The sequence below is a fragment of the Coregonus lavaretus genome (assembly GCF_964263955.1).
Source record: "Coregonus lavaretus genome assembly, chromosome: 1".
NCBI classification, from domain to species: Eukaryota; Metazoa; Chordata; class Actinopteri; order Salmoniformes; family Salmonidae; genus Coregonus; species Coregonus lavaretus.
In genome coordinates, this window is record NC_139988.1 from 90,912,021 (window position 1) to 90,926,772 (window position 14,752).

Sequence of the window (14,752 nt, forward strand, 5' to 3'; positions counted from 1 at the left end):
TGGCTGATATCAACAGACAGTCCTGTTCATACGGCCCCTAGTTCCAAACTCTAAAAAAAAAACAGTCATGGATGGTTTGAAGCACCAATTGAAGTACCAGATCAGACTCATAAACATTTCTCAGATAGTTTTAGTTTTTTTTCCCCCCTTCACATGTTCATCTCTCAGGTTCTAGAACTCCCGCGCGTCCTCCACCTGCTTGTGGTAATCCTCATCCAGGGGGTTGTCCGGACACTTCTGCCCGTTGCTAGGAGGCCTGGCCTGGTTATAACGGCTCCAGTCCCCCTTACAGATGATCCAGGGCAGGACGTCTACCTTGTAGTGGAGGTCGGCAGAGAACTCCGTGCTGATGAGGTTTGGCGTTCCCGCTCCTTTCCCGCGGGTGATGAGCTTCATGTTGTCACCGTAGCAACAGTGCTGTGCGGCCAGAGTCGTGGACTCTAGAGTTAACGTGGAGCGGATGCAGTACCGGGCCGTGGGTTTGTAGATCTCTAGCTTCTCCTTGGGGCCGCTGGCGTCTTTCCAGCGGAAGTCCCGGCGCGTGGCGGGGTCGGGGACGTCGGCCGTGCTGTAGGCCACCTCGGTGGGGTAGGAGCAGGGGCAGCTGGGGAGGTCGTTGGACACCTTGGTCATGTATTTCTTCAGGAACTCAGACTTACAGTTCATCCAGCGTTCACAGCTGTCTGTGTCTGGAAGAGATCAGAGACAGAGTTAGTTAGTCTGGATCTATCTCTACAGCTGTCTGTGTCTGGAAGAGATCAGAGACAGAGTTAGTTAGTCTGGATCTATCTCTACAGCTGTCTGTGTCTGGAAGAGATCAGAGACAGAGTTAGTTAGTCTGGATCTATCTCTACAGCTGTCGGTGTCTGGAAGAGATCAGAGACAGAGTTAGTTAGTCTGGATCTATCTCTACAGCTGTCGGTGTCTGGAAGAGATCAGAGACAGAGTTAGTTAGTCTGGATCTATCTCTACAGCTGTCGGTGTCTGGAAGAGATCAGAGACAGAGTTAGTTAGTCTGGATCTACTGAATCTCTTTTCCTCTCGCTCTCTCTCCCTCTTTTTTTCTCAGCCCTCCCTCACCCCCCCCCTCTCTCTCTCTCTCTTTCAATTTCAATTTTTCAATTTCAAATTGCTTTATTGGCATGATGTAACAATGTTCATATTGCCAAAGCGTACAAGCGTATGACTCTCTCTCTCATACAAGAGGGGAATGGGAGGATGAAGAAGTGTGATAGCCTAGCTATTTATTTGATGGGTGTTTTTCCCCTGGCTAACTGAGGCTGAGAATATTGGGACAGACACAGAGAGCACAACATTACAGGATGCTGTGACGTGCTGGGCTCTCTTCCTGTCCTGATGCAACATTACAGGATGCTGTGACGTGCTGGGCTCTCTTCCTGTCCTGATGCAACATTACAGAATGCTGTGACGTGCTGGGCTCTCTTCCTGTCCTGATGCAACATTACAGAATGCTGTGACGGGCTGGGCTCTCTTCCTGTCCTGATGCAACATCACAGGATGCTGTGACGTGCTGGGCTCTCTTCCTGTCCTGATGCAACATTACAGGATGCTGTGACGGGCTGGGCTCTCTTCCTGTCCTGATGCAACATTTTATGCTGGGCTCTCTTCCTGTCCTGATGCAACATTGCATGCTGGGCTCTCTTCCTGTCCTGATGCAACATTGCATGCTGGGCTCTCTTCCTGTCCTGATGCAACATTGCATGCTGGGCTCTCTTCCTGTCCTGATGCACAATGACAAAGAATGATGAGTTGGCCCAGGAAGGCTGGAGGACTGGGCCATAGAAATATAATGACTAGAACAGACATTCCCTCTCAAATCAATGGACTGTGCTGGGAGGACTGGGGCCAGGGTTTGGGGTCAATTCAGAAAGTAACCCTGACCTGGACACTAATGCTAAATAGAATCGCTGTTGCATTTGACAGTTGAGGGATGAGCTGAAGTGAAAAATGACACACAAAAAAAAAAAAAGACTAATGAAAGAAGAATCTTACCAACACCAAAGAGCTCTGTAGCGTTGAACTCATCTGTTCCAGCCAGCAGACCGACCTCAGTGGCGGCTGTCTTGAACGCATCTTCAATACCTGTAGACAGACACATGGTCAGTTAATGATGCAACAGAAGGAAGATGTAAAGACAGTGAACACACAGGGTACTTCCTGTTTCACACACCGGGTACTTCCTGTTTCACACACCGGGTACTTCCTGTTTCACACACCGTGTACTTCCTGTTTCACACACCGGGTACTTCCTGTTTCACACACTGTGTACTTCCTGTTTCACACACCGGGTACTTCCTGTTTCACACACTGTGTACTTCCTGTTTCACACACCGGGTACTTCCTGTTTCACACACCGGGTACTTCCTGTTTCACACACTGTGTACTTCCTGTTTCACACACCGGGTACTTCCTGTTTCACACACACACTGTGTACTTAAATAAAAAACCTTGTAAATACCACAGTGACCCTTTAAACATATGACCTGGATCCACTGACCCATAGAAAGAAAAATAGCTTTAGACCACACAGTGTCACACTGTCCTCACCTGGGCAGGATGGCATGTCACAGGTGCGTGACTCGGTGGCGGTGCAGGCGTAACCACATGACCTGGTCCTCTTCTGGTTCCCGTTCCCACAGGTTACACTGCATGGATACCAGTTACTCCAGTCACCCTCTCCGTCTATATAGTCTGGAGAGGAGCGCGAGAGAGGAGCGCGAGAGAGGAGGGCAGAGAGAGGAGCGCGGGAGAGGAGGGCAGAGAGAGGAGCGCGGGAGAGGGGGACAGAGAGAGGAGCGAGAGAGAGGAGGGCAGAGAGAGGAGCGCGGGAGAGGAGGGCAGACAGAGGAGCGCGGGAGAGGAGGGCAGAGAGAGGAGCGCGGGAGAGGAGGACAGAGAGAGGAGCGCGGGAGAGGGGGCAGAGAGAGGAGCGCGGGAGAGGGGGGCAGAGAGAGGAGCGCGGGAGAGGAGGGCAGAGAGAGGAGCGCGGGAGAGGAGGGAGAGAGAGAGGAGCGCGGGAGAGGGGGGAAGAGAGAGGAGCGCGGGAGAGGAGGGCAGAGAGAGGAGCGCGGGAGAGGGGGAGAGAGAGAGGAGCGCGGGAGAGGGGGGCAGAGAGAGGAGCGCGAGAGAGGAGGGCAGAGAGAGGAGCGCGGGAGAGGGGGACAGAGAGAGGAGCGCGGGAGAGGGGGGCAGAGAGAGGAGCGCGGGAGAGGGGGGCAGAGAGAGGAGCACGGGAGAGGGGGGCAGAGAGAGGAGCGCGGGAGAGGGGGGCAGAGAGAGGAGCGCGGGAGAGGGGGGCAGAGAGAGGAGCGCGAGAGAGGAGGGCAGAGAGAGGAGCGCGGGAGAGGAGGACAGAGAGAGGAGCGCGAGAGAGGAGGGCAGAGAGAGGAGCGCGGGAGAGGGGGGCAGAGAGAGGAGGGCAGAGAGAGGAGCGCGGGAGAGGAGGGCAGAGAGAGGAGCGCGGGAGAGGGGGGCAGAGAGAGGAGCGCGGGAGAGGGGGGCAGAGAGAGGAGCGCAGGAGAGGGGGGCAGAGAGAGGAGCGCGGGAGAGGAGGACAGAGAGAGGAGCGCGGGAGAGGGGGGCAGAGAGAGGAGCGCGGGAGAGGGGGGCAGAGAGAGAAAGATAAAAAATAAAAACATGTTCCATGCGCCGAATACAACAAGTGTAGACTTTACAGTGGAATACTTAATTGCAAGCCCTTTCCCAACAATGCAGTAAAAAAGTATTGAAATTAACAAATAGATTAAAATAAAATAAAATAGTAACACAGTAAAAGAACACAATAAAAAACACAATAAATAACACATTAAAATAACAATAACAAGGCTATATACAAGGAGTACCGGTACTGAGTCAGTGTAGTGGGGTACGAGGTAGTTGGGGTGATTGATTGAGGTAATATGTTTTTAAAAATGTAGAGAGAGAGACTGTCAGCATAAGGCCACATTGAGATTTTGTGTCTGAAAATTCCGGGTTCAACCAATGCTTTTCAATGGGAGTCATCTGTTGACGTAAGATGGACAACAGAGATGATTGTCCCAATTTGTCAGACAGATAAAAAATAATTATGTATGCAACTGATCCGAAAATACTTGACTTGAGTTTAACTTTTAATGGACAAAGAATATGATCTCAGTGTGGTCGCAGTCTAACACTATAGTTGGGAAACACTGTTGTAGAGGGTGGGGGTCATGGAGGGGGAGGGTCATGGAGGGGGGTCATGGAAGGGATGGAGGGGGGGTCATGGAGGGGGGGTCATGGAGGGGGGTCATGGAAGGGATGGAGGGGGGGTCATGGAGGAGGGTGTGGGGGGTCATGGACGGAGGGGTCATGGAGGTGGTCTGGGGGGTCATGGATGTGGTGTGGGGGTCATGGAGGGAGAGTGGGGGGTCACGGACTGGGGTGTGGGGGTCATGGATGGGTGGGTGGGGGCTAATAGTTCCCTTTGACTTTGACTCTCAGACAAGCTTACACACACACACACACACACACACACACACACACACACAGACACACATGGCAGAGTGAGTGAGTGTTTTCAGTATTTACAAAAACACACCAGGAAGCATTTGGCAAAAAAACTAATATTTTCCAGGAAAGCTCTACTTCTAACCAGGGAGGTGGACGCTGGGTTAATGTTAACACACTGTAATAATTTCAAATGAGGTGTAAAGGTGCCTTGCAAAAGTATTCATCCCCCTTGGCGTTTTTCCTATTTTGTTGCATTACAACCTGTAATTTAAATTGAATACTTTCGCAAGCCACTGTAGACAGGTTTGTGCCTTTCCAAATCATGTCCAATGAATTGAATTTACCATCGGTGGACTCCAATCAAGTTGTAGAAACATCTTAAGGATGATCAATGAAAACAGGATGCATCTGAGCTCAATTTCGAGTGTCATAGCAAAGGGTCTGAATACTTATGCAAACTAAGGTATTTCTGAGGTATTTTCAAACCCTCAAAAAATCTAAAGAGTCTGACTGGGGCTGCTTACTGACTCAGTCTTGTATTTTTCTGGAAGTGGGGGCTGAAATGGAAAGAAATCCTTGTTAGTCCCAATTATCATTAAAGGGATCAGTTTAATGATAATACATGGAAACATTTAGGAATCAGTTTAACAATAATACATGGAAACATTTCCTCTGCACGGTTTCAGTACAATGTTTTTCACATGTGGAGTTTTCTTAAACTACATAATCGATTCTCACGTGAAAGTTTTTAACATGTGCACATTTCAAACTACAATTCACATGTGAGGCGAAAACATGTTATTTTCCTCACATGTGAAAAGGTGCTGTTAACATGTGAACTCTACATGTAATAGATTACATGTGGAATTTAAGCTCAACATGTGAAAAAAGTGTTTTGTTGTTGTAAGGGCAGCTGTGAGATCACAGACTATCTCCTGTTTCTGTAGTGAGACAGCTTGATGTACAGTACACCCCCTGGACAGGACACTAGTCTATCTCCTGTTTCTGTAGCAGCTTGATGTACCAGTACACCACCTGGACAGGACACTAGTCTATCTCCTGTTTCTGTAGTGAGGCAGCTTGATGTACAGTACACCCCCTGGACAGGACACTAGTCTACCTCCTGTTTCTGTAGTGAGACAGCTTGATGTACAGGACACCCCCTGGACAGGACACTAGTCTATCTCCTGTTTCTGTAGTGAGACAGCTTGATGTACAGTACACCCCCTGGACAGGACACTAGTCTATCTCCTGTTTCTGTAGCAGCTTGATGTACAGTACACCCCCTGGACAGGTCACTAGTCCATCTCCTGTTTCTGTAGTGAGACAGCTTGATGTACAGGACACCCCCTGGACAGGACACTAGTCTATCTCCTGTTTCTGTAGTGAGACAGCTTGATGTACTAGTACACCCCCTGGACAGGACACTAGTCTATCTCCTGTTTCTGTAGTGAGACAGCTTGATGTACCAGTACACCCCCTGGACAGGACACTAGTCTATCTCTTGTTTCTATAGTGAGACAGCTTGATGTACAGGACACCCCCTGGACAGGACACTAGTCTACCTCCTGTTTCTGTAGTGAGACAGCTTGATGTACCAGTACACCCCCTGGACAGGTCACTAGTCTATCTCCTGTTTCTGTAGTGAGACAGCTTGATGTACAGTACACCCCCTGGACAGGACACTAGTCTATCTCCTGTTTCTGTAGTGAGACAGCTTGATGTACAGTACACCCCCTGGACAGGACACTAGTCTATCTCCTCTTTCTGTAGTGAGACAGCTTGATGTACCAGTACACCCTCTGGACAGGACACTAGTCTATCTCCTGTTTCTGTAGTGAGACAGCTTGATGTACAGTACACCCCCTGGACAGGACACTAGTCTATCTCCTGTTTCTGTAGTGAGACAGCTTGATGTACAGGACACCCCCTGGACAGGACACTAGTCTATCTCCTGTTTCTGTAGTGAGACAGCTTGATGTACAGGACACCCCCTGGACAGGACACTAGTCTATCTCCTGTTTCTGTAGTGAGACAGCTTGATGTACCAGTACACCCCCTGGACAGGACACTAGTCTATCTCCTGTTTCTGTAGTGAGACAGCTTGATGTACAGGACACCCCCTGGACAGGACACTAGTCTATCTCCTGTTTCTGTAGTGAGACAGCTTGATGTACAGGACACCCCCTGGACAGGACACTAGTCTATCTCCTGTTTCTGTAGTGAGACAGCTTGATGTACAGTACACCCCCTGGACAGGACACTAGTCTATCTCCTGTTTCTGTAGTGAGACAGCTCGATGTACAGGACACCCCCTGGACAGGACACTAGTCTATCTCCTGTTTCTGTAGTGAGACAGCTTGATGTACCAGTACACCCCCTTGACAGGACACTAGTCTATCTCCTCTTTCTGTAGTGAGACAGCTTGATGTACAGGACACCCCCTGGACAGGACACTAGTCTATCTCCTGTTTCTGTAGTGAGACCGCTTGATGTACCAGTACACCCTCTGGACAGGACACTAGTCTATCACAGGGCAGTCCAATAGTAGTGAACTAGATAGTTGTCCATCCTCCGTGATAAGCCAGTGTGATTAAACATTGGATTTCAGTTTGAACAAGAATGTAACAGATGGATAAATGATATTTCTTCTCTCTCCATAACACCCACATTCCTGTGTAACAGTTGTTATGTTGGTGCCGGTGGACAGGCTGAGACACGGCGAGGATAGATAGGGAGGGTGAATTCTTCTACAGCAGATTTATCCATCTAGCTGGCCAGTTGTGGAGAGTGTTGTGAGAATGTTACGAGTGGTGTGGTGTGGTGTGGCAGCCCTCTAACGGAAGTGGTCTGTAGGGAGACATACAGGACACAGCCCTGGTTCTGACCCGGGTTCCTGTCAGGGGTCGTTGATGTTTGAGAGGCGTTTAAACTGTGACTACGCGCACACTCATAGCTCAGCTCCACGGACATATCCAGCTCATGAAACTAAAGAGTGTTAAAAGCTTCAATCACTGAGAGGACTGGAACCACTACACTGTAATTAATGTGGTGACAGCTATCTGCGAACTACACTGTAGTTATTATGGTGACAGCTATCTTCTAACTACACTGTAGTTATTATGGTGCCAGCTATCTGCTAACTACACTGTAGTTATTATGGTGACAGCTATCTGCTAACTACACTGTAGTTATTATGGTGACAGCTGTCTGCTAACTACACTGTAGTTATTATGGTGACAGCTATCTGCTAACTACACTGTAATTAATGTGGTGACAGCTATCTGCTAACTACACTGTAGTTATTATGGTGACATCTATCTGCTAACTACACTGTAGTTATTATGGTGCCAGCTATCTGCTAACTACACTGTAGTTATTATGGTGACAGCTATCTGCTAACTACACTGTAGTTATTATGGTGACAGCTATCTGCTAACTACACTGTAGTTATTATGGTGACAGCTGTCTGCTAACTACACTGTAGTTATTATGGTGACAGCTATCTGCTAACTACACTGTAGTTATTATGGTGACAGCTATCTGCTAACTACACTGTAGTTATTATGGTGACATCTATCTGCTAACTACACTGTAATTAATGTGGTGCCAGCTATCTGCTAACTACACTGTAGTTATTATGGTGACAGCTATCTGCTAACTACACTGTAGTTATTATGGTGACAGCTATCTGCTAACTACACTGTAGTTATTATGGTGACAGCTATCTGCTAACTACACTGTAGTTATTATGGTGACAGCTATCTGCTAACTACACTGTAGTTATTATGGTGACAGCTATCTGCTAACTACACTGTAGTTATTATGGTGCCAGCTATCTGCTAACTACACTGTAGTTATTATGGTGACAGCTATCTGCTAACTACACTGTAGTTATTATGGTGACAGCTATCTGCTAACTACACTGTAGTTATTATGGTGACAGCTATCTTCTAACTACACTGTAGTTATTATGGTGACAGCTATCTGCTAACTACACTGTAATTAATGTGGTGACAGCTATCTGCTAACTACACTGTAGTTATTATGGTGACAGCTATCTGCTAACTACACTGTAGTTATTATGGTGACAGCTATCTTCTAACTACACTGTAGTGTATGGTGCCAGCTATCTGCTAACTACACTGTAGTTATTATGGTGACAGCTATCTGCTAACTACACTGTAGTTATTATGGTGACAGCTATCTGCTAACTACACTGTAGTTATTATGGTAACAGCTATCTGCTAACTACACTGTAGTTATTATGGTGACAGCTATCTGCTAACTACACTGTAATTAATGTGGTGACAGCTATCTGCTAACTACACTGTAGTTATTATGGTGACAGCTATCTGCTAACTACACTGTAGTTATTATGGTGACAGCTATCTGCTAACTACACTGTAGTTATTATGGTGACAGCTATCTGCTAACTACACTGTAGTTATTATGGTGCCAGCTATCTGCTAACTACACTGTAGTTATTATGGTGACAGCTATCTGCCAACTACACTGTAGTTATTATGGTGACAGCTATCTGCTAACTACACTGTAGTTATTATGGTGACAGCTATCTGCTAACTACACTGTAGTTATTATGGTGCCAGCTATCTGCTAACTACACTGTAGTTATTATGGTGACATCTATCTGCTAACTACACTGTAGTTATTATGGTGACAGCTATCTGCTAACTACACTGTAGTTATTATGGTGACATCTATCTGCTAACTACACTGTAGTTATTATGGTGCCAGCTATCTGCTAACTACACTGTAGTTATTATGGTGACAGCTATCTGCTAACTACACTGTAGTTATTATGGTGACAGCTATCTGCTAACTACACTGTAGTTATTATGGTGACAGCTATCTGCTAACTACACTGTAGTTATTATGGTGACAGCTATCTGCTAACTACACTGTAGTTATTATGGTGACAGCTATCTGCTAACTACACTGTATTTATTATGGTGACAGCTATCTGCTAACTACACTGTAGTTATTATGGTGACAGCTATCTGCTAACTACACTGTAGTTATTATGGTGACAGCTATCTGCTAACTACACTGTAGTTATTATGGTGCCAGCTATCTGCTAACTACACTGTAGTTATTATGGTGCCAGCTATCTGCTAACTACACTGTAGTTATTATGGTGACAGCTATCTGCTAACTACACTGTAATTAATGTGGTGACAGCTGCTAACTACACTGTAGTTATTATGGTGACAGCTGCTAACTACACTGTAGTTATTATGGTGACAGCTATCTGCTAACTACACTGTAGTTATTATGGTGCCAGCTATCTGCTAACTACACTGTAGTTATTATGGTGACAGCTATCTGCTAACTACACTGTAGTTATTATGGTGACAGCTACCTGCTAACTACACTGTAATTAATGTGGTGACAGCTGCTAACTACACTGTAGTTATTATGGTGACAGCTATCTGCTAACTACACTGTAGTTATTATGGTGACAGCTAGGTCCCATCAGAACCAGACCTCCAGACTGTCCATTTAACTAGATCCCATCAGAACCAGACCTTAGCTAGGTCCCATCAGGCTAAATATTCTCAGTGAGTGACTCTCATCGCACTGTCACACACACTCACACGCTTGGAACACACACATGCACATGCACAGACACACGCATATACACATCCCTATAAAAACAAACACACACACGTCCTCTCTCCCTTCTTCCGTCATTCCCACCCAGTCACACACAACACTCACCATATTCAGTTTGAGCCTTGCTGGTACTTCCTCCTCCGCCTCCTCCTGCGCCTCCTCCTCCTGCGCCTCCTCTCCTCTCCCAGTCCCCAAGTGGCTTTAGGAAGTTACTATCCTCTGTGTTACTGCCTCCTCCTCTTCCTCCTCCTCTTCCTTCGCCTGCTCCCCTGTAGGGCGGCTGCGGCTCCCTAGCCTGCTCCTCGGGCCTGCGGGGGGTCGAGACCGAGGAGGAGGAGGAGGAGGAGGAGGAGGAAGAGGAGGAGGTCTGCCACCAGTTTCTCCAGTTTGGAGCAGCCCATCCTGGTTTGTTCTCTTTCTTCAGGCCTTTTTCAGGCTCTGCTGCCTCTAGACCGTCCACCACCTCTATGGTCACCTGGAGGAGAAAGAGAGAGAGAGAGGAGCAGGGTCAAAGGTCAGAGTCTGTCTGGAGTGTGTGTGTGTGTGTCTGTCAGGAAGGCAACAACATACTCTCAATGCTAACATTAAAGCATGCTGCGACATGATTTAGCAATCATATAATTCTTGATACAACTGCACATTATATATTTGAGTTGTACTTCATGGATGTGCGCACTGTTTCCTTCTAATACTGTGTGGCCTACATTCTAGATATTTCTGACACAGAATACCAGCTGCTCTGATCTAGTTGTGTTATTGTACAGAAGAGAATAGCGGTCATCCCCGAGCAGTCCCACTGAGCCCGTCTGTGTAGCAGCAGTCAAGCTTGATGTGGTCCTGACTCCCTCCCCCTCCTCCCATCCTGCTGTACTTCCTAACATGTGCCTCGCATATGAGAGGGGGGAACCTCCACCCCCTCCAATACAATGCCCCCACTACCCCCGCACCCCCCTCCCTCCCTCCTCACCCTCTCCACCTAAACAGTGAGTTCAAAGGGTCTGCTCAGCCTTCTCCGGAACATGAAGGGTCTGCTCAGCCTTCTCCAGAACATGAAGGGTCTGCTCAGCCTTCAGCAGGACATGAAGGCCAGATGAATCTTAGGATCAAAGAGGTCCCCCCCCTCTCCTCTCCTCTCCTCTCCTCTCCTCTCCTCTCCTCTCCTCTCCTCTCCTCTCCTCTCCTCTCCTCTCCTCTCCTCTCCTCTCCTCTCCTCTCCTCTCCTCTCCTCTCCTCTCCTCTCCTCTCCTCTCCTCTCATAGACCCCTCACTCACTCGTTCAATCGCTCCCTCTCCCCAGCCCCTCTCCCCCTCTCCCCAGCCCAGCCCCTCTCCCCAGGCCCGTTCCCTCTCCCCGTTCCCTCTCCCCAGGCCCGCTCCCTCTCCCCAGGCCCGCTCCCTCTCCCCAGCCCCTCTCCCCAGCCCAGCCCCTCTCCCCAGCCCCTCTCCCCAGCCCCTCTCCCCAGGCCCGTTCCCTCTCCCCAGCCCCTCTCCCCAGGCCCGCTCCCTCTCCCCAGCCCCTCTCCCCAGGCCCGCTCCCTCTCCCCAGCCCCTCTCCCCAGCCCCTCTCCCGAGGCCCGCTCCCTCTCCCCAGCCCCTCTCCCCAGCCCCTCTCCCCAGCCCAGCCCCTCTCCCCAGGCCCGCTCCCTCTCCCCAGCCCCTCTCCCCAGCCCCTCTCCCGAGGCCCGCTCCCTCTCCCCAGCCCCTCTCCCCAGGCCCGTTCCCTCTCCCCAGCCCCTCTCCCCAGCCCAGCCTCTCTCCCCGCTCCCTCTCCCCAGCCCCTCTCCCCAGCCCCTCTCCCCAGCCCCGTTCCCTTTCTTCCTCTGTTCCTACATCTTGAGATGTCAACACACTTTGTCCATTCTGGGGTTTAGCAGTTAATATTCTGTCTGATGCTCTTAGAAGTGGAGGAGGGGCTTGTCGGATGAGATAGCAGAGTGATTTAGACATGGCAGCAGTGGGAGGGTTTTGTTTATTATCTATCTCACTTGCTTTGGCAACGTTAACATATATGTTCCCCATGCTAATAAAGCCCTTTGAATTGAATTGAATAGTGTCTCTCTGCATACTGGTTAGTATTGAGGCTAGTGTTGGTTAGCTTCTCTCTGTATAGTGGTTAGTACTGAGGCTAGTGTTGGTTAGCTTCTCTCTGTATAGTGGTTAGTACTGAGGCTAGTGTTGGTTAGCTTCTCTCTGTATAGTGGTTAGTACTGAGGCTAGTGTTGGTTAGCTTCTCTCTGTATACTGGTTAGTACTGAGGCTAGTGTTGGTTAGCTTCTCTCCGTATAGTGGTTAGTACTGAGGCTAGTGTTGGTTAGCTTCTCTCTGTATACTGGTTAGTACTGAGGCTAGTGTTGGTTAGCTTCTCTCCGTATAGTGGTTAGGACTGAGGCTAGTGTTGGTTAGCTTCTCTCTGTATAGTGGTTAGGACTGAGGCTAGTGTTGGTTAGCTTCTCTCTGTATACTGGTTAGTACTGAGGCTAGTGTTGGTTAGCTTCTCTCTGTATAGTGGTTAGTATTGAGGCTAGTGTTGGTTAGCTTATCTCCGTATAGTGGTTAGTACTGAGGCTAGTGTTGGTTAGCTTCTCTCTGTATACTGGTTAGTATTGAGGCTAGTGTTGGTTAGCTTCTCTCTGTATAGTGGTTAGGACTGAGGCTAGTGTTGGTTAGCTTCTCTCTGTATAGTGGTTAGTACTGAGGCTAGTGTTGGTTAGCTTCTCTCCGTATAGTGGTTAGTATTGAGGCTAGTGTTGGTTAGCTTCTCTCTGTATAGTGGTTAGTACTGCGGCTAGTGTTGGTTAGTTTTTTCCTTTCAGCTGTTGTTATGATGGACACAAGATCTGACTTCAGTGACCATCTTAAAGGGGAGGAAGAATGAGTTCTTACTCACCAAAGTAACAACACAGTGTGGTCAAAGACTTAGTAACTTAGTTTTATTCACAATCTGGTTACCTATAACTACAAACATAGTTACATGATGTTTTATGGTTTTTACATATTTATTAACTTATTTCCGGATATCTTCTAAACTGCCCAGAATGCACTATTTCTCAACGTCATACTGAGAATTTACTTTACGTTAGCTAGCACGAGCAGGCTAACGTTAGCCACTAGCCATGCAGACTGAGTTTTGGCAGTGGCGAGCATAAATCCACAAATCACAAGGAGGTGTGATGTAAACAACCAATCAGATTCCCCACACGTGGGGGCCGCACCACGTGTTCTCCATGAAGTAGGCTACCAGAGTTTTTCAACCTTGGCTTAGTACTAGTGCGCTACAGTAGCTGACTCACTGTGATGTTGTGATCATTTCCATCTGCCTGGAGCCTTCCTCCTATCACCCTCTTATTGTTGACTCGTCTCCTCCTACACCCTGTACCCCCTCTGTCTTATTGTTGACTCTTCCCCTCCTATACCCTATACCCCCTCTGTCTTATTGTTGACTCTTCTCCTCCTTTACCCTGTACCCCCTCTGTATTATTGTTGACTCGTCTCCTCCTATACCCTGTACCCCCTCTGTCTTATTGTTGACTCGTCTCCTCCTATACCCCCTCTGTCTTATTGTTGACTCTTCCCCTCCTATACCCTGTACCCCCTCTGTATTATTGTTGACTCCTCTCCTCCTATACCCTGTACCCCCTCTGTCTTATTGTTGACTCTTCCCCTCCTATACCCTGTACCCCCTCTGTATTATTGTTGACTCTTCTCCTCCTATACCCTGTACCCCCTCTGTCTTATTGTTGACTCGTCTCCTCCTATACCCTGTACCCCCTCTGTCTTATTGTTGACTCGTCTCCTCCTATACCCTGTACCCCCTCTGTCTTATTGTTGACTCTTCTCCTCCTATACCCTGTACCCCCTCTGTCTTATTGTTGACTCTTCTCCTCCTATACCCTATACCCCCTCTGTCTTATTGTTGACTCTTCTCCTCCTATACCCCTCTGTCTTATTGTTGACTCTTCTCCTCCTATACCCTGTACCCCCTCTGTCTTATTGTTGACTCTTCTCCTCCTATACCCTATACCCCCTCTGTCTTATTGTTGACTCTTCTCCTCCTATACCCTGTACCCCCTCTGTCTTATTGTTGACTCGTCTCCTCCTATACCCTGTACCCCCTCTGTCTTATTGTTGACTTCGTCTCCTCCTATACCCTATACCCCTCTGTCTTATTGTTGACTCTTCTCCTCCTATACCCCCTCTGTCTTATTGTTGACTCTTCTCCTCCTATACCCTGTACCCCCTCTGTCTTATTGTTGACTCTTCTCCTCCTATACCCTGTACCCCCTCTGTCTTATTGTTGACTCTTCTCCTCCTATACCCTGTACCCCCTCTGTCTTATTGTTGACTCTTCTCCTCCTATACCCTGTACCCCCTCTGTCTTATTGTTGACTCTTCTTCTCCTATACCCTGTACCCCCTCTGTCTTATTGTTGACTCTTCCCCTCCTATACCCTGTACCCCCTCTGTCTTATTGTTGACTCTTCTCCTCCTATACCCTGTACCCCCTCTGTCTTATTGTTGACTCGTCTCCTCCTATACCCTGTACCCCCTCTGTCTTATTGTTGACTCGTCTCCTCCTATACCCTGTACCCCCTCTGTCTTATTGTTGACACTTCTCCTCGTCTTCT

General features: G+C 48.2%; 1 protein-coding gene across 1 annotated transcript in view; it reads right to left on the minus strand.

The window, feature by feature from the left end:
• The window catches only part of LOC311134401 (isthmin-1-like), a gene marked incomplete at its 5' end in the record, with an annotated part of 11,954 nt that extends 1,223 nt beyond the window's left edge, over positions 1 to 10,731 (minus strand). The window contains 5 exons of the mRNA XM_084168079.1: positions 1 to 689; positions 2,014 to 2,103; positions 2,569 to 2,712; positions 10,234 to 10,603; positions 10,699 to 10,731. The exon at positions 1 to 689 is cut by the window's left edge and continues 1,223 nt beyond it. Coding sequence (XP_084024205.1) covers positions 172 to 689; positions 2,014 to 2,103; positions 2,569 to 2,712; positions 10,234 to 10,603; positions 10,699 to 10,731 — 1,155 coding nt within the window. The 3' untranslated portion in view covers positions 1 to 171. The remainder of the gene's footprint in view (positions 690 to 2,013; positions 2,104 to 2,568; positions 2,713 to 10,233; positions 10,604 to 10,698) is intronic.
• Positions 10,732 to 14,752: the final 4,021 nt, after the last annotated feature.